The 19,740-nt window shown below is 39.8% G+C and overlaps 1 protein-coding gene across 1 annotated transcript; it reads right to left on the bottom strand.

Annotated features, from left to right (window-relative positions):
* Positions 1 to 212: 212 nt before the first annotated feature.
* On the bottom strand, positions 213 to 19,731 carry apex2 (apurinic/apyrimidinic endodeoxyribonuclease 2). The gene is made up of 6 exons (XM_022226893.2): positions 19,495 to 19,731; positions 17,172 to 17,255; positions 15,508 to 15,688; positions 10,947 to 11,093; positions 7,796 to 7,862; positions 213 to 2,723 (listed from the first exon to the last, which is right to left on the bottom strand). Exons 1-6 carry the CDS (start codon positions 19,607 to 19,609, stop codon positions 1,626 to 1,628), a joined length of 1,692 nt encoding a protein of 563 aa, XP_022082585.2. The 5' UTR covers positions 19,610 to 19,731; the 3' UTR covers positions 213 to 1,625.
* Positions 19,732 to 19,740: the final 9 nt, after the last annotated feature.

Raw genomic sequence — 19,740 nt, 5'->3', positions numbered from 1 at the left:
TTGTTATAAATATGTATTTCTTAACCTTTAGTGCTTATTGTATTTTAATGCACAAGAGCCAAAGCAATTTCTATTGTATATGTATGTATATAAATAGCAATAAATCAATCAAATCAAATCAAATGTTTAATCTGTATACAACCTGTACCCTTGCACTTTTTTTCATTCAAGTCAGCTGTAACTTTCACGGACTGGACTTGTAATGCACATACTTGCAAATGGCACGTAACTCATTGGTTTATTGGTCACTGGGGCCATGGGGGTACATGTAAGATTTATTACACAGCATAATTCAAACATGATGAAGTGAGCAATGGTGCATTATGTGTACAGATTACATACTGCAGGAATTTCACAGAGTAAGTTCATGTACATGTTTGCTGTGAAGAGAAGGCACATTGTTGGTTAAATACTTGCTAAGCTAAGGACTAGTCGATCCTGCTAGTGAAAAGTGAGAAAATACATGTATTCAGGTATCATGCAGCTTGCGACTGGGCAAAATTAAGGTATTTCTAACTATTCAACGCTGTGCTATTAGATATGTACATGGACAAGAGAGGGTATCTCGTTACCAAGTAACAAGGTCTGATTAAAGCATGAAGGGCATTTAGGCAAGTTATTTACACAACTCACAATGCAACAGAAGGCTTGGTTCTACATGTACCCTGCGGCAGGCTTTAAGTGAAATGGGCAAACCTATTAGGTCTTGGTTCGGGCCTTGGTGACACCAACAGTTACGGCCCAGTCTTTCCCTTTGTACTGATAGAGGAGTACATGTTGTTGCATACACAGACAGCATGCAGATGCTCTTGACTGTACAATCTCACTACATCCTTTTCAGAAAATTTCCCTTTGACATTAAATGTCTGATATCTATCTCCCCTTATTTGTATGGAGTAACAGGCACTGGTCTTTTTGTGATGCCATTTCTTATTTGCCGAAATTACCTACATGTATGTAACATGCTAAGAACAATGCTTAAAACCCTAGAAAAACGACAGCTATCTTCTCAAAAGAATTGTCCTTTATCAAGACCTTTTTTTTCCTTGCAAAGAAAGAAAGACAACTAACAACTTTGAAAATAGACTGGTTCTACTTGTACATGTATACAGAGCAAAGTAGCTCAAGTGTGTAAGTTGCTGTGGAAGTTAGTACCAGTAAGCAGAATGACTGATTTTTATCATGCAATGCATACAATGACTTCCATTCAAAACCAACCCAGTGGATAACAATGGGCATGCTTTTGAGGGTACAGTGTACAATGAAGCTGAACATTAAAACCCATACAAGAATCTTGACCCATACTTCACAACTATGGCACATCATGATTACTTTTGTACAGTAAGCCTGTAGCTTTCCATTAACACATCCACTGTATTATTGCAGCAGAAACTGATGTACCCTACATGTACAAATGATTCACGTGTACACTGTCGTGTCCCTGGATCATTACAAAGGCATAGCATACTGTACAACCAAATTCAAATTGCACGCTTACAATTTTTGTTTATGCACCAGGCCACTGGCTGCGGGTAGCTTCTGGCAAAATATGCACTCCAGTGTAAATAGACCTGAACACAGTGCTGAATAACCATGCCTATTAATTTCCAGAGCTGTAGGGATATTTACTTGGCTTTGGTTACCCAAATAAAGGTATTGCACCGTGCCTCTGGGTTGTTCTTATGCCCCTCGGGTCTGGGACAAACATAGAATTTCTTACCCAGGTTAGGTCCTGGTTTCTTCACTGTTCTCAAGAGACAGGGTTCGTTGTGCCCTTTGCATGCAGGTGCTGGTGGGGGACCTGAGAGAAGCTGTTTCCAGACGGAGGCTGACTTTGCCTTACTCCGGTTGGATCCATCTGTCAGGGAGTCCTGGGAAAATCTTTTGGATTTTAGATTCAAGGAAGTTTCTGAAATACATGTATCTGGGAATCCCCCATTGGTGTTGTTGTCAATCATGGCATTTAAGTCTGCTGGAGGCATTGATGTAGATTTGACAAGTTCGGGCTTGGTAACAACATCTGCATCTGTCATCTTGTTCCCAGAATCAGCTTCTTGTGATTTCTTTTTTGGAAAGAAGTTCATCAGACTCCCCCTTCGTGGTTCGATGGGATCCATTTTAAATTTTTTCTGGGACCTGTGACTACCCGGGTCACTTCCAGTTCTTTTTAATCCGAGTTTGGAATCATCTCTTGGTCTGGATTCCTGCATCTCAACCTTGCGAGCAAGAGCTACTTTGCTTGGTGACAGCTTCTGAAAGAAAGACAGTAGCTTCTGCTGCTTTCCCAAGAATTCTGGCATGTTGCGGGAGCACAGCTCTGGGAGCTTTGTAGAAGGGACCGGCTCACAAGACATACTGGCCTTGACTGGACAGTGGTCTGAACCCTCAACCTCAGGCATGATATCACATGAGGTGACCATCCTCTGAAACAGGCCCACGTTGGTAAAGATGTAATCAATTCGCGTGCCGTAGTTTGTTTGACGGGCGCCAGTCCTGGTGGACCAGCAGGTGAAGGCTTTCTGTCTTGTGGGGTGGAAACGCCTGAAGGTGTCCACAAAGATGCGAGGGGATGAGTCGCTTGGCTTGTGCTGTTGCTTGTTAGAGCTGCTTTCACTGTCATTTGTCAAAGTCAGCGATGTCTCAGTCTCACTGGATAGCTTTCCTGGCGTGTTGTCATGAAGGAAAGAATTGAGCCACTGCCGACTAGGATGTTCTTCAAAATCCTTTAAATGAAAACAAACACTGGGGTACTAGCTTTTGCAATACAATTTTTTTTTATTTAATAAATTGAAAAACAGACACAAAATAACTTTTGTTCTCTCTGTATCAAGAACACTTAAAAGCATACTGTATTTACTTATATGATTTCACATGATTTGAAAAACTGGAAAGAAAAAAGAAGTAGAATAAAACACACCTCAACCGAAGACAACCTAAGGGAACATTCCATCCCATGAAATGGCAGAAAATACCCTCCACTATAAATATGAATTATGCAAGTACTGTATGTGTACAGTTTAGCAGTGTATAATGCAATGCATACCAGCATCATTAAATAAATCATAAAGAAAACTGACCAGGTTTACTCTTGGTCAGGTTTGTTGAGAAACTGCAATTCGAACCTGCAACATCTGGAATGAATTAATGCTCTAACTACTGTACTATTCACAACCTTATGTTGGCAATCTTCCTAAATACTAGACTCTTCAGTTCCAATGTTTAATCTTAAAACGTAACAGATGAAACCTGTTACAGTGTCTGCATAATATCCTGATAGTTAAAGGAATAGAACTCTACATGTATCTATGGATGTAATGAGCTGAAAGTTGGTCAAATTCTTTCACTGCTTCCTAACTGCACACAGACAAACAAATCTTCAATCCTCCTGGAAGTACCGAGAGAAATGTAATTGTTCAAGATTTCCTAAGGCCTGTCAGGAAAGTAAATGTACATGAAACCAGATTTATTCATCTGAAACCCAGGCACTGATATTCAGACTTATCCGTAAGCTTTTCTCCTATATGTATGTTCAGTTTTTCCCCCAGTATGTTTCTATTAAGAGGGGGATATTAGTAAAACAAGTTTCACTAATATGTATGCAATTATGTGAGCTGAAGAAGTGAATTCTATGTGGTAGATGGCATTCTGATGGTGTTAATTTCACATTAAAAAGGTTTCCAATCTGGTAACTTTCCATTGGAGATTTTTAGAATGTTTAGAAGTATTTACCGATAATGGAAACTGTGATAATATTTTTTAGCTTAGCTGAAGCCTTTTAAATACCAAAATGAACAAATTCATTCACATATGACTTATTTACTGGTATACTTATTAGAGAGACTTGTAACAGGATAGTGTCCTGTAAACTCATCCTATTCAGGCTGAGCCGAATAACTGAAAATCCAATCAATTGTCAAATATTCAAATATTTTTTGAATTTGAATATTCAAATGCAAAATTCTTGGAAAGGGAGGAAAATTTTCTTTTGTTTTAAATGAGAAAAATTGCATTTGGAGGCTTGTTCCGAGCAGATTCAAATGAAAAGCGACAGAAACCTTACAATGATTCAAAAGGTACATTATTCATTAAAAAGTTAAAAGGAGTATACAATTTCAGCAGGAAAGAAAGTACTATTCGTCTCTTAAATCTTGCTAAATCATGGCTGGAGATACTAGTAGACGTGAGAAGCTATTGTAAAGATTATAATGTACAACTGTGCGTGTTGTTTCTCAGCAATCTGCCAGTCGGTGCGACTGAATATTCGGATATTCAATTGAATTGAAGGTCGAATATTCAAATAGTGAATTATTTGAATTGACTCAGCCCTACATCCTGTGAGTGGCTGCAAGGCCAATAGTCACTGTCAAATACTTGCTCTGTCACGATTTGGGTGTGAACCAATCACATCCAAATCATATCAGTATCGATATCCAAAGCTCTCACTGCATACACATAAGCAGGCACATCCATGTATAAACTCAAACAATCCTGACCAAACTTGTTGGGACAGGTGTCATTGGCCACACCCTCCTCAGGTCCCCAACTCCCAAGTCAATGTTGTCATCTCCAGCTGGAGCAGACACTGCGCATTGAGACCCAACAATGAGAGGGCCCGGGGATTGGGGGGGCCCAAGAGATTTGACCAGGATTAAAGGTACTCAAGTGGTAGACAAAGCTCTCACAGAAGGGGGGGGGGATGGACGGGCCTTCATGGCAATCGGTCTTCTTCCCGAGTCTGACTCCTTTTGTATCCTATTCAATTGGGCCCAAGTCAAACCAATACTGTATTAAAATGGGCCTTCAAGCTGTGTCATGTACAAACTGTAAAACTCAAGCACACTCTTTCAATGACGCCAAAGATAAAAGTAGCAGGACATGATAAACAAATTTTCATTAATTGACATGTAGCTTTGTTAACTTGATGCCGAGTGGGATGCTCGGTGAAAGCAATACCCCCTCATTTCCAATTCCTCATGTATGATCTGAAACCCCGTCTACCTATGAATCAACATGACAAGCATTCAAAGCCAAGCTGAACTTTTTTGGAATGAAAACAAACGGCACGCATAACCCTTCAGAAGAACATGGATGATGAGTGCTAAAAGCTTTATACTGTTAGAGTCATGTGTTGTAGATTATTTGGTGACTGTGTCACTCTCACAACTGACAATGCTGACATCACTTACCCAAGTGAAAAACACTCATCGGCAAACGGCACTGTTGGAGCATATCATGATGATACATAGCCTAAGTGATGCTGGGTACTACTACAAAGATGTGACCATTTTTATTCAAAATATATAAAAAAGATGAAAACAACAACACCTTGCTGTGGTTCATGAGATGCTGACACCATACTGTCAGCAACATCCACCCATTTGTTGTATAGAATCTACTTGGTATGTTCTGCCTACCTATACGTACACATGCCATTGTATGAAGATATCCATCACCAAACAGACAAAAACCAACAGACATTCAAACAGCCAGCTAAATTGCTATAGGTGTACATTACATTTATGCACAGGTACATGTATGTTTACACATATACATGTACGTGTTCAGGTACTTGATAGAGGGTGTCCAAAAAGGGACATCAAGCTTTTTTTCACATTGATGGACTTTTTCATTGACAGAAACTTCTTACACAACATCCATGATTTTTCTATCAGCATGCAAATTGCTTTGAAATATGTAGCACTTTTGTAATATTCATTTTCTTCTTGATCTGTATTATTACGAAAAATAAACGAGGATATTGCACAGAATGAAGGAAACTTGTGAATATAATGTCCCTCTATGGCCCCATTGATACTGTTTTGTTTCAAAACCACTGAAGTGGCTGTATCAAGCATTTAAAATATGCCAGAAATCACAGCAGAAGGGAATACGTGTATATGTATATAAGGGATGGCATTGCCAAGTTGTCCAACCTGAAATTCTGAGGCTATGATCAGAAAGTTACAATCTGTTTATTTCACTTCATTACCTGGGACAAATTTGAAACCTGCTTTTGCCTTTTTAAAGGGGATGCGCCATGTAGGGTTAAATTGACATTATATGATAGTTTTCAAATGTCTTATATACAATAAGTTGGATTAAACCCTCTTTTATGTAATTAAATCAGCAAAAATTGGCGTTTTCTGTATGCTTTTTTCAGTCTCTGCCTGAGCTCTTTGCAAAAACTTATTGAAATCGGTTGATGAGGGCAGCAGACAAATCTTGGCAAAAATGTGACGTCATTGGATGGACTCGACTTTCCAGACAAGAATGCATAGTTCTGGAAAGACAGCTGATCGGTCCGTGCAAGAATAAAATTCTCTGCTCTGACGCGTAGTCGGGTACGTAACTTGTACATGTCAAGTCAACCACATTTGGTCTTATTTCCCTATGCTCTTCTCTTTACACGGGGCAGAGCTATTGGACAACCAACTTAACGCATCGCATTCATTTTGTTTTGCATTGCGTCGTACACGTGTAATAATTTCTACAGTGAATTCTGAATTTCGAAAGAATGCTGATAAACTGTGTTGTTGGTGGCTGTTGTCGCAATCAAAACAATTCCCTGGAGAGCAGTTTTTGTAGATTCCCAAGCGATTTTTCACACCAGCGTTTGTAGGTCAGATTTATGGTTATACACAATCAGCTTTTTACGAGGACTCAAAATTCCAAAATACAACGTGCATGTTTATGTACACGTACTAGTACTGACACATACAAGTACAGCCATACATGAACTACCCGTAAACGATGTAAAATGGGACTATATTGCACTGGCACACTTGGACTTATTTCTGGTGCAAATAATGCTGCATGGTCATCACGTGTACGTGTCGATACCAAGAAAGTGACTTGCAGTGCATGGTGAAAAAAACTGTCGGAATGGAACACCAACTTTGACAACGTAGGTTAGCCTATAACCATGGACAAAAACTACTTCTACCATACAGCTATCGAATAACCAATGGTAGGACAATTACGTCTTTTCAGAAAGACAAATTTTTATAATGGTACAGGAAAAAATAAAATCATGACCAGTTAGTGTTTTGTTGTCGACCCTGCGGTTCGCTGTCATGCCCGTGGCCAACAGCCTCGAGTTGCAAAATCTCTTCCCGAGTGTATTCTGGTTAGAACTAACAAAGCAATATTTCTTGTACCTCATCAACTCCTTCAATACGGCTTTCTTCATCAAATTAATAAGACGAACATGACAACTGATGGCTGTCATGATCGGAAAAAGCATCAACACTGGAATTATCATCGCCTGAGTCTGACATGATTGCACATGTTAACGCTACTACATTACGTACATGTCGACGCGTCGTTGCATAACAGTAAACAGTCACTAGATAAAGGACTCCATCCTATGACATCACGATTCTTAGGCATTTCTTCAGACAACTTTCTGTACCCGACGGCTGTCGTTTAGCTTTTGCTCTCTGACGAGAGTGAAATAGGGTCGTGAAAACTATAATTTTTAACATATTTCTGAGCATTTTGAAATTGTGCAGATAAGTTTTCTGGTTATATATATGTTTGTTTTATGTGTTCCTGCATGTTTTACAAGAAATCTTCCCAGCAGTGCCCTTCCCCTTTAACGTTCCTTCCGGCATACCCCTGGTGCCAACATCCAGCGACTGAATTACAAGTGGCTGCAATTTTTAAATTCCAACCAAAAGGGTTTACTTCGATGCAGAAAAAGAAACTGTTCAGTGGGGACCTTCCATGGAGGGGAAGTGGCGGGTTGCCAACCTTTTGTAGGCCACGGGGGAGTTTTTGAACAGATGTTACTCACTGGGCCTGGATCACAGTTGTCAATTCGCCGGTGCGAGGCGTTGATGTCACCGACCACAACAACGTGCCTGGAATGTTAAAAAGTCATACACAGCCAATAAATCACTGGTGATCAGTCAATGTTTAATCTCTAAAATGTGAAAACAATTTTTATACTGGTAGGTGTTTAACAATTTAGTTGACAATTTTATACTTGCTACCAAACTCATAACACACAGGTGCTTCTATAGACCTCTGTCATGGGGTAGCCATCTTGCTTTACTACAATTCAAAGCAATTTAACCAAACTGGGGCCGTGTCCAAAACGGGCTTCCAGAGCTATGGCTAGGTCTATTGACTGCGGGTCTCCACACATTTCCATTGGAGCGAAGACCTAGACCTAGCTCTAGACAAGAGATTCGGACGCAGCCTGAGACTGAAAGGAAAAACAGCCTGTTTCTTTTTATCAATATGTGAAGTTGAATTACTATTGCCAACAGGTCTACAGGGAATAAGATAAACATGACAGCATCATGATAAAAGTATCTATGCATCTATGATGAGATGAATCTAATGGTCTGAAAACTGTTCACTGCATACTGTAAATTTTTCAAGATCAATAAAATCCCCCTCCCCTGGATTTGAGGCTTTTAAAGTTTGGAATACATGTCTATTGTACCTCAGAGATTTGGTCACACTTTGTCTTACAAATTTCAGTAATGCTCCTGATGTGGGTAAACATTTTGGTCAAGTCCCATGGTGGAAACACTGGATTAAAATGGGGGGCCATGTTTCATACGTGTATTCTTAAAGGAATTCTGAGTAACATTTGAGGTACCTTTTAAATTGACCCAATAAATGCAAACCATGAATCCTTATGATTACATTTCACAGAAAGGCAACCACCAGTCAGATTAATAATAAATTTGAGATGTTTCCAGGAAACATTGTTCTTATCTCATCTTGTGTTATTTATTACAGGAAGTCTGCTGGGTTAGGATGTAACCGTCTAGGTTTGGTTTGAGAAGCCCTATTATTTGAATTTCTAATTAAAAACATTCTGACTTTCTACTTGCTAAACATGCAGCCATTTGAATACAGTAGACTGATGTTTTGTGCTATATGTAAATGTACATGTAAATGTAGATGCATTTAGGAATGCATACACTCAATCCCCTATTGCTTTACATGGGATTTCAGCTCCCAAATCAGTTTAGAAAAAAACAAGCTGTCGCTGGCGAACTACACATTCGGTTTTGAGAGTTGGGGGGGAGGCATTGGTGAGGAGATTCTCAAGGAAAAATACTGCTTACGAACGTTATAACAACACGAGAGAGACAGGTTTCTGGTGGCCATGATGCAAAAACCGCCTGCGTGTTAGATTTTGATGTCTAAGTTTGCAGCTGTCACAGTGGTATGGTTTCTCAGAATTCGTAGGATTGACATAAATCAATGGTCTTCCCTTGCAACCATGAACTTGCTCTCTCAAGATCCCGGTGTCTAGGTCAGGATGCAGCAAATATATGAGTAGCGTACTTTTATGGGTTTGACAACCATGAAACTTGCTGTACAAGGAAAAGTTAATTTGAGAACTTTATTGTCAGGATTGGGTTCTAAGATTCTTTATGTGGTCATGTCCCATTTGTTTTATGAAAAGGTGTCCGAGGCAAATATGAAGCAATAATGTACAGACGTGGATATTATGCAACGCCCCTTGGGGTTGGGCATCTTGCTTTACTGAATGGGTACATTTAAAAGGGAAGCCATCAAAAACGTGCATTTTATTTGATACGAACATTAAAATGTATATCCTCCAACAGTGTGTTTTGGCAATTTTTCTTTGAAAGTGCCTAAAAAGTGAACAATCTGATCGGGTGATTTTTTGTCTTGAACTGACATGTAGAGGCCTAGATGAGGCTGTGGGCCCTCATGTAGAGGCCTAGATGAGGCTGTGGGCCCTCATGTAGAGGCCTAGATGAGGCTGTGGGCCCTCATGTAGAGGCCTAGATGAGGCTGTGGGCCCTCATGTAGAGGCCTAGATGAGGCTGTGGGCCCTCATGTAGAGGCCTAGATGAGGCTGTGGGCCCTCATGTAGAGGCCTAGATGAGGCTGTGGGCCCTCATGTAGAGGCCTAGATGAGGCTGTGAGCCCTCATGTAGAGGCCTAGATGAGGCTGTGGGCCCTCATGTAGAGGCCTAGATGAGGCTGTGGGCCCTCATGTAGAGGCCTAGATGAGGCTGTGAGCCCTCATGTAGAGGCCTAGATGAGGCTGTGGGCCCTCATGTAGAGGCCTAGATGAGGCTGTGGGCCCTTCACTGTAAACATGTCCTGAAAGATCCCTTTTGAATTTGGAACACTTGCAATGGTATCTAAGTTTGGTACCGGCAGTTAAACCAGTCTGGAATAATGTATGTACACGTGCATGTTGCCATCAGTTACATTACTACTATGTGTAGGGTTGAGTCTCTCAAGTGTGAGTTTGAACCATCCCATACATGTAGGAACATGATGCTTGTAGTGGTATCCATTAGGAAAGCATGTGTACAATATTAGTGCATGAACATGTATGCTGGGATTGCTCCACTCTATTAAGAATTCAGGGTACCAGAGGAAATTTCGGAAATTGCAAGTACCTTTTTCTGGATAAAACCCTATCATTTTTGACACCTGAGACCTGCCAACATTCCGATGTATGTGTCAGGAAAGGGCATTGCCCTGGCAGCTTCTAAAATATGATTGGTTGCTGACTATACCACTAGCACTTCCTCTGCTTCAGCCTGATTGGTCAATGCAACACTCGCGCACATGTAGGCATGGACACTAGGCCTTTGTGTACACTCAAGGCAGCTGGGACCAGCAAAGGTGCCATGTTGAAACAAGAACCAAAGAGGACTCAGAACTGCTTAAAAGAAAGATAAACAGAAGAATCCAAGGGACTGGACTGCCAAGAAATTGCTTTTTATATTTTGTTGCAATAAAATTAAAATCATCCGACAGCAGGTCACAAAGAAGGTGAAGTCCTGGTCAGTTTCTGTCTCTGCCATTAAATGAGAAAGTGTTATGGGCTCCAAACATCTCTTTATATGTGAATACTCTGTCACTTGTTGAAACAGGAGAAACTTGGCTGAGGGGAGAATGCTAGCCCTTGACATAGGTGTACCCAGGAGACTAACCTGCCGGCCTTCACCAAGGCTTCTGCCCTCAGCTGTAGCAGGTTGTAGAAATGTAACTTGTAGGCCATGCGCTCCTGATTGTCGGGATCAGCTCGTGGGCAGTACACATTGATGACAACCAGTTCATGCAGACCTCCTTCTGTATCCCTGAGGAATAAGAACAAAGACAAGACTTTTTGTTTCTGTCTCTTTCATCCTTTAAATAAATCCAGTGTCTAGGCTGTTTGTTCGCACTGCCCCTGTGGAGAGAAAAAAAATTGTGAATACAAGTCATCTTTAGGAAATCAACAATTCGATGGGAAACAGTGACACACATGCCATGCAAAGTGGCACACATTTATACAAATAACAATGTTGACCATAATGCAATAGCACACACTCTGCAGTGTGCATGTACATACATGTATGTATGAACACGAATAATTGTGAATCAAGTTTTCTGTGTTCTCAAGGGTCTGTGATGAAAACCATATTTTTGCAGTTATGAGTGTATGTGTACTTAGGTTATTAATAAAATGTTTGAGCAACATCCGACAAAAATGTTTAGTTATAACAACCATCAACAAATGAGCATAGTTAACTGAAAGAGAAATTTAGATGGCACCCTAGCTGGGACAAATTGACCTCTGTAGCCAAAACGTTGGCAAGACGTTACTCTACAAAATCATATGTGTAAAAGATTGGCATGCAAAAAAAAAAAAACACTCAAAACATATGGTGGTAAATAATTTAACAGAATGTAGTGGCAAATTGACTCAAGTCAACTACATGTAAGTCCTGTGACAGAAAGGAAAGCAATCAGTGTTTGGGTGTCTGTTGCCGTCGACCACTCAGATTCATTTTGCAAATTTAATCTACATGTATGTATGACATCTTCACTCAAGGGTTTATTACAAATCCATCAAAACCACGGGTACACAACAGGTACACTGTAAGTGCACTTGAGGGAAGTAATAAGCTGGGAAATGTAAGCATGATCTCTTTTAAAGCTACAATGAATGTTGTTGACAGCAAGCTGCCTTTGGCTCCCAACTCTCGAAAGTTGCTCAATTACGGAATCCAATTCTGATCCACAATGCATCAATGTTATTGGGAATACAGTCAATGAATGTCAAAATTTAGAGATGTGTCTCACTGTACATGAACCCTTGAAAATGATACATGTAGTTTCTTGTAAATGGGAGCACACAACACAGAATTATTTTGGGAGGGGTCCGTGCCCATTACATCATGTATATGTACATGTACGTACCAGGTACCAGTAGGTAAAATTGTCTAAATATACAGTGCATGCTGTGCCTATGTTTCCTTGAAACTAAAATTACAGTAGTTGGGTAGAGTATGCCTAGATACAATGAACAGTTGCAGGCAGCATCACCTGCTGGCAATTCTGTGAAATATTATTGGGACATCCTTTTCTGTAAGTCTCTGTATGTGTACCTGGGGAGAAAAATTACAAAAGGGGGTGTTTCCAATTGATTTGCATTTTAAAAAGGTCTTCCGGGAACTTGTTTTGCCTGCCCACAGAAGGTTAGATTTTGAAACAATTGCAACTTTCTATGAATCACCACTTAATAGCCCCAGCTTACATGTATGTTGCACAAGAGTTGTGGGATTTGGGAAAAACCCCTGGATGACTGGAGCTGGACCAGACATGTCATCACTCTAGACGCAAGAAAATGGAAGCATATACATGTACATGTACTGTACATGTACCTCACATGCATTGTTCAGTGCATTGACACCATCACTGGCAGGATATATTTTTTTTTACAATGGCACAGTATTTTCATAATCACATGACTGGATTTATCTTTTGAGCAAAGTAAACCCTATGTGGAGTTTGGTATGAACTCACATATTTATGCTTATAAATAACCTTATACCAATGCAAGCATTAACACAGTGTCCATGTGTAAATCCAGATCATCAATCACACTGAAGTAATGTATCATATGGAGTTGTAGCACCAAGAATATTTGCACAAAGTCTTTACGTGAAAAAAAATTCAGAGTCTACCACAAAGAAGCTGACAAAGATATTGAGCTGAAACTTTAGTTTCCTTCATTTGAAATGTCAGGGGAATTTGGGGTAATTTTTTCCAGGCAAATATGGATTGGGACACAATTGGCAAGGAATGACACATGTGTGTGCATGTATGGACTACTGTAGCTTTGCTCAACACACAGTACATGTACATGTAATTAAGGGCAATAATTTTACTATTGCCTCATGTGTGTAATTTTCCTATTGCCCCATGTGTGTTGGCTCACGCGGTGCTAAGCCACAAGTTCCAAAGGAGAGGGAGTTGAGAAAAACTATGGTTCGAAATACCAATGGGAATGCAGTGACCAGTACGATGGCCCTCTAGGGCCAAACTTGACCAGAAGTTTGCTACCGGTAGTTCTTTCTTCAAACTGATCATGAGTGCATGTTTTCAAGGGCAGACCACGTTTATTAAAATACAGGAATACAAGGGAACATGTAGGCCCGTGGCCCCTCTCTCCCTTTGTATTGCTGTACTTGACAGAGTCCTACATCCCCTTTGCATGTACCAAACTTCAAGTGCTCTGAGAGTCCCAAGTGAACAAGTCAAATGTCTTGCTATGCTTAACCAGTTTCTTTAAGTCTTCCTTTCACTTACTGTTTTCCATTAATGATCTATATGTGTCTAACTTACATTTTACTGTAAAGTTCTAGGAAGCAAGCAGCCTCTCATAGTTCATCCTTTTCCTCTCCTTGAACATCGAGGGGTTTTTCAAATAAAAAAAAATCTAGTAAATGTTATGTACATGCACCACTAACCAGTTATGTAGAATACATAAAAACAGGGCTGAGGGGCTTCATAACTGCTTATGAGATCAACCATATGAACTGGTTTACAAGCAATTGTGACACCCTTTCATGTTGACAAGGTTTGAGGTCCACGAGTTACCTGGTTCAGCTCTGGCTAACTTATTAGAGACGTGATTTCCTCCACTCCAGGAACATTCAAAACCACAGGGGAGACAGGCAATGTCTAGGTTATCAAATTCAGCAGTTACCAACTTGCCACCGGGGAAGACAAATGCTTTTCAGAGACTCATTCCCGTTCATTCAACTCTTTTGAAATGATTTCAGGCAATGAGGGCTCCCTTCCCAAATGATGGTACCTCTGTTCATAACATGCAGACATGCAAAAAACAAGCTGCCTTTACCACACGAATGTACATATACAGATATTTCCAGAAAAAAAGAGGGTGTCCTTGGAAAAACAAATCATTTCTGCTGTCATTTCCTGCAACTCAGTAAGGAAATTGCAATGCACCTGTGTGCTGGTACATGTAAGACCCATCAGTATGATGTATCACAGATGTTTCCTGGGTGTATTCTCACACATGTACTGTACATGTACCTACATGAACTAAAATGTATTGTTTATCTGAAAGGAACTCAAACATTGTGAGTTTGAAGACTGGAGGACTGAGCACGTATGCCAAAATTGAAATGTAAAAAAATGAATTTAAACACAAGTCTGCCTGTGCTCTTACAACGAAAAGGCATACATGTACAAAATGTATGTGGCCAATTTCTCCAAACCTTGTATAATAAGGTATGAACCATGTTTAAGCCTTACAGCAGAGATCTGTGATATAGATACCTAATGTAACTTAGCTTCACAAATTTTATCACATTGATGAGGACAATCGCAGATTTTATAGCAGCTCTTCCATTGCAATAGTAAAGCAGTCTTTAAGGTCCCTGCATTGTACATGTACTTTAAAAAATACAAACCCCTGAAATATACCTTTGTGTATCAGTAACCTCAGTTCCAAGTTTTGTTTCACTATGTACCATGTTGCTGCCACGTTTTTTTTTCATTCATTCATTTTATTCATGAACAAAGCTGTACTGTCATCCTGGAAAGAACACCTAAATGTTACAATGGTGTGAGCACAAAAAATGCTGCAATTATAAAATAGACTTTGCTAACCTTACTTTTCTCTTCATTGGTGGTTCATTGTTTTGTAAGTGCATAGCAATAAACAAGCATGCAACCCTTTCTCAGAAAGGTTTTCATTCAGTGAGTAAATTCTGGGTTCACCATTTTGATAGAAACAGCTCCGCACTGAACTATGACATGACATCACAGTAAAAATGCCCTTACATGTAGTTGTCCCAGAAATCATGAACGATTTCAAGTGTTCAAAGAAATTAACTTTTAATGCATTTTACCTATACCGGTTATAAGGATGTAAAATAATTTTTACACTTTGATGAAAAAATCATTGTTGCTACTGTGCTACACTTTAAACAGTCATTACATTTTCTGTCTTAACCAAACATTATTATTTCATACAATCGTTAATTTCTGATTTGTTCAGTGCAACTTATGCTATCAGTACCTAAATTGACTGCGTAGATTACACCATCATTTGCTGCATATGTCACAGACTTACGCAATGCATAACATTCATGGAATGTGCAGCAAGTTGCTGCACAACTTACACAATTACATCGGATTAGTGCATTAGTGTTACATGAAACAGTTCAAGAAGATGTCACATTACTAGTAACTCACTTGATTGTGTGCTGTGTCACAATTGCTCGTCCTTCACTATCCAGCGACTGGAGTTCTTCATTTGTGAAGGATGTCTGGTTGCCATAGCAACCAATATCATCACTTCCCTTGGCAAGCCTCCCTGTAAGACCCTCCTCTGCCCTTGAAGGGGTGACTGAGTTCCGACAATAGGTGGCTACACCTAAATCATTGAAAACATGAAGAGGTAAAAGGCCTTAGTTTTGAGGGAACATAAAATACATGCACTACATGTACATGTAGATCCAAGAAAAATGCCCAAATCCAGAACCTTTATTTTGGTGAATTCAGAAATGCGCAGCTCAGCCATATTTATTACATGCAATTTGCAAGGGGCTTGAATACTGCTTGATTTTCAAACTTTGCTGCAGTGCTTAGTTATTGGTTACCACAGCATTGGAGCTTAGCAGATTCAGGATGTTTTCTAGCACACAAATGAAAATGATTTTCGAGGCTAAAACAGTCCCTGCCCATTTTAAGTTAGCATTTGAAACTGAAAGATCAAATTCGCGCCAAGTTGAAAGAAGGGGCTAAGCATTAGGCTTTGCATTCACAATTTGCATACTAGACCGGGATGTCAGGAAAGCCTAAAAGGTGTCATAAGACGCTCCTCTGGCTAAAACCTTGGTTGCATCCAAGCTTTTTATTCTGAATGAAGGGGACAGCCTTTCTACTTAGAACCCAGCACTATCTTTTCCTCAACTGTTCTCACATTCAAGCACCATCTGATGTATCTGAGGAAACAGTTGCTATGGTGTTCTTACTGAAAACACACAGTAAGGGTTTTGAACCTAAAGGCCTTTCCACACTACAGTCTCTCAACCAAGGTTGAATTTAAATCTGGGCCAACTGATGATTGCCCTTGGGTTGAAAATCTGATTTTTCAACCCCACATTCAACCTGGCATTGATTCACAATTGTTGCATGCAAACAGAGCTTATCAACCCGGAGTTGGGCACGAACAATTTTTCAACCCGGGTTGGAAAATCTCAACCATGGTCCGGAGCAGGGTTGAGTTCAACCCACGTTGAAGTCAATCTCGCAGTTGACACAGGCTTGGGTGCAGGGTTAAAACTTTTCAACCCTACATCAATCCCGAGATTTGTCTCGTGTGAAAAGGCTTTAATAGTTAAACCCTCAGGGCAGTCTACCACAGCTTACAATGCACATATACACGTATATGATGTTTAGTCTCCTCAGTCTGTCATGAGTATTTATAACAAACTGAACCTCCTCACCCAACTTGTCTTTATCGCCTTAATACTTTTCAGGTGACTTAGACGCAACAATTACTCCAGTTTAGCTGCACTGAGTTTATCACTTATCAACCCATTTGGGCCTCTACTAAAAAAGCTGTCCTTAGTACCACTGTTAACCACTTGGCGCCGGATGACATGTAAACACGTTCTGGTGTCAAGCGGAACACTTAATTTTCCTTATTTGTTCCACAGAGGACGGTTACACTTGTTCAAGAATTTTTTCATTTCCGCGGTTGACGTATGAACTCGTCGTGCTTAGTTGGGTCAAAGCACATTTGCAAGGTTGAAGAATTTGGGGGTAAGAAAACCAGCCCCCAGCAGCTTTTCGGGTAAGAAAATCTGATGTTAATTGATTAAAATTCTACATTCCCTTGTAAACTGTTGTACCTGAATATCCTGTTCGTTTTCTTGAAAAGCTGAAGTATGAACTATAACCATCGACGTTGACAATAGCATCATCCAAGAGGTCCCCTGTACAGAAATCATGTACAGTATATGTAAGTACTTGACAACAGTGATTTTAACCAACAACCCTTTGTCAACGTTTTCGATATTAACTACAGTACGTATAATTTCATGAATTCGCTACATGCACCCATGAATGTATGGCTGAAATGGTAATCATCTTGTTGCATGGCAAGAATATAATCTAATATACTTCTTAGCTCCTGTTGCTCCTGCACCTCTCATGTTTGTTTATATCCAAAACCCAACCTCAGAAAGTGTTCCATATATGAAAGTACATGTACATTTACGTGTATGGATGGCATCCATATGCTGATTGACACTATTTCTATGTGAATACCTTCAATATTTTCTCTCCTAAATTTGACTTTTTAGGTCATGATATTGCTTTCAGATGGCTAATAGGCAACTATTAGGCAACTATTCCCACACCTTGACTTCCCAGTTTGCTACAGGTGGTACAGCATGCAACTCTATTGCAAGATTTTTCATTTGAAACTAACATTCCTCCCACTTTTACGTATCTATTCCGAGCATTTATTGATAAAATACCAGTATTAAACCTTTGACTAGTTTATACTCTGCAGAAAAATGAAAGTTTATTAAAACTTAAGGGAGAACAAACAATGCAGGGAAAGTTAGGGAATGTTTAATTTTGCTTAAGCACTTTGCAGAAATCTCTTTGCTTCTCTACTATTTTTAACACAAAACTTAGGCCTACGTTTGAACTTACAAAATCTTTTAGTCATTAACATTGCTTGAAGAATCACTAATCTGACTGACATGTAGCCACAGTTGTTTACAATGTACATGGGGTCGTAACCCTATGTATGTTTTGAATCTAGCTTTTGCAGTAAATGGTCCGGTAATGCAAAGTCCACTTTTTCCAGTGACAGCAACCGTGAGTTACTGGACCAACAGCTCTTGAAAACAGTTAAGTATGCCTACAGAAGTTTCAGGGTGTTCATTACCATTAGCACCCTGTTCCTATGATTAGGAAAACGAAGTCCACTTTTTCAAACTAACTTACATTCAGACCTTGAGGATTCATTCCTTAATCCTAGTAGCTCTGGTTTAGGTAAATTTTGACAATATTTAAGCAAGAAAACCACAAGCTTTTACCTGAGTTTGGCAAAACACGGCCGCATCACGCTATTTTGTTTCACGTCATGTTACCCGACCCAGCCATTGTGGATATACTGAATTTCATAAAAGAAACTTTTTATGGTTTCAGGTCAAGGAATCAGACTACATACATGTGCTGATTCATCTTCATTCACAGCTCTTCATCGCATCACTTATACGGCCGTTTTACCTCTTAATATCCCTCAAAACCAAAGCCCTTCCCTCTTTTCTCTCTGACATGCACAAGGACATCACCGCCAACTTATCTACATGAAGGTAAGTTGTTTCAGAAAGGTACATGTAGGCCTAGATTTTGTTTTCTTATAATAGGAACAGGGTTCTAATGGTAATGAACGCCAGTTTCAGACCATAAGCCCAAGTATTTTTTGAAAAATCAGACATTTTTACTCACCAATAACCTCCTGTAAGCCTACTTGGTGAATCAGTTAGCAAATGGCAGACTATTTATCATAAAATCTTCGACCCTTAACCCTAAACCCCTAGGGACCATTGAAATCCTGCATAACCTTTTTGGGTTCAGCATGGTTAGGGTTAAAGAACTGACTAAGACATACAACCATTCTTTGCTCCAGTGGTGACTGTGATGACTGTACCATGGCATTAGGCACGTTAGGCACAGGAACAGTGTGCGGATAAAGACAAATTTTAACCACAATTCTTTATTAGTATTAAGAAAATGAGATCCCAAATGAACAGACGCCTCACTCATTTATGCATGTCCCTAACTTAACTTTAGTAACAGTAGGCCTACTGAAGAAAACAGAAAGCTCAACAGTCTGCCATGATGCATGAGTGTGTGTCATTCAAGTTGACCGTGCATTTAACCTTTAAGTTGACAGACATAGGCCTAGGTACCTATGTTTGTACACTTTTTCTCCCGGTTTACTCTTCCAAATGTCCTACCCGTACCCATAGGGTCATGATATTCAGGCAATGTCTCTTGATTATCATTGATAATCAAGAGACCTTGCCTGAGTAATAATCTTTTCAGGACCGACCATTATTTAAAAGTAAGTTAGTACTTTTAGTAGGCCCTAACCATGCCAACTAACAACAGGGGTCCCGAATTTGACAGTCCCCCCACCTAGTACCTACTTACTTGTGACTTTAGTTTCCTGCAAGCAGATAATGTCCGAATCCAATGAATCCAGCAGCTCTTTGATGGCGACTTTTGATGCTCGGATTCCATTTATATTCCAAGTTAAAATATTCATTGCTGAAAATAAATATGTCGTCTTCAGTCAGATTGGCAGTGGCAACAATTCCAAAGTCAGTTATTTTCCCGCGCTATGGACATGATGGAGGCCGCCATATTTCTACTCACATAACATCAACAAAGCGCCAC

Source organism: Acanthaster planci, linkage group LG04 (assembly GCF_054643075.1).
Source record: "Acanthaster planci isolate LZ-2023a linkage group LG04, COTS_SCS, whole genome shotgun sequence".
Lineage (NCBI taxonomy): Eukaryota > Metazoa > Echinodermata > Asteroidea > Valvatida > Acanthasteridae > Acanthaster > Acanthaster planci.
The sequence above is the reverse complement of the archived record's forward strand: the minus strand, read 5'-3'. Positions and strand labels throughout refer to the sequence as shown.

Coding starts and splice junctions, on each gene's coding strand:
- apex2 (XM_022226893.2), bottom strand. CDS start 19,609: ATGAATATTTTAACTTGGAATATAAATGGAATCCGAGCATCAAAAGTC. Junction 17,256..19,494: donor GCAGGAAACTAAAGTCACAA/GTAAGTAGGTAC, acceptor ATTTCTGTACAG/GGGACCTCTTGGATGATGCT. Junction 15,689..17,171: donor AAAACGAACAGGATATTCAG/GTACAACAGTTT, acceptor TCAATGATTTAG/GTGTAGCCACCTATTGTCGG.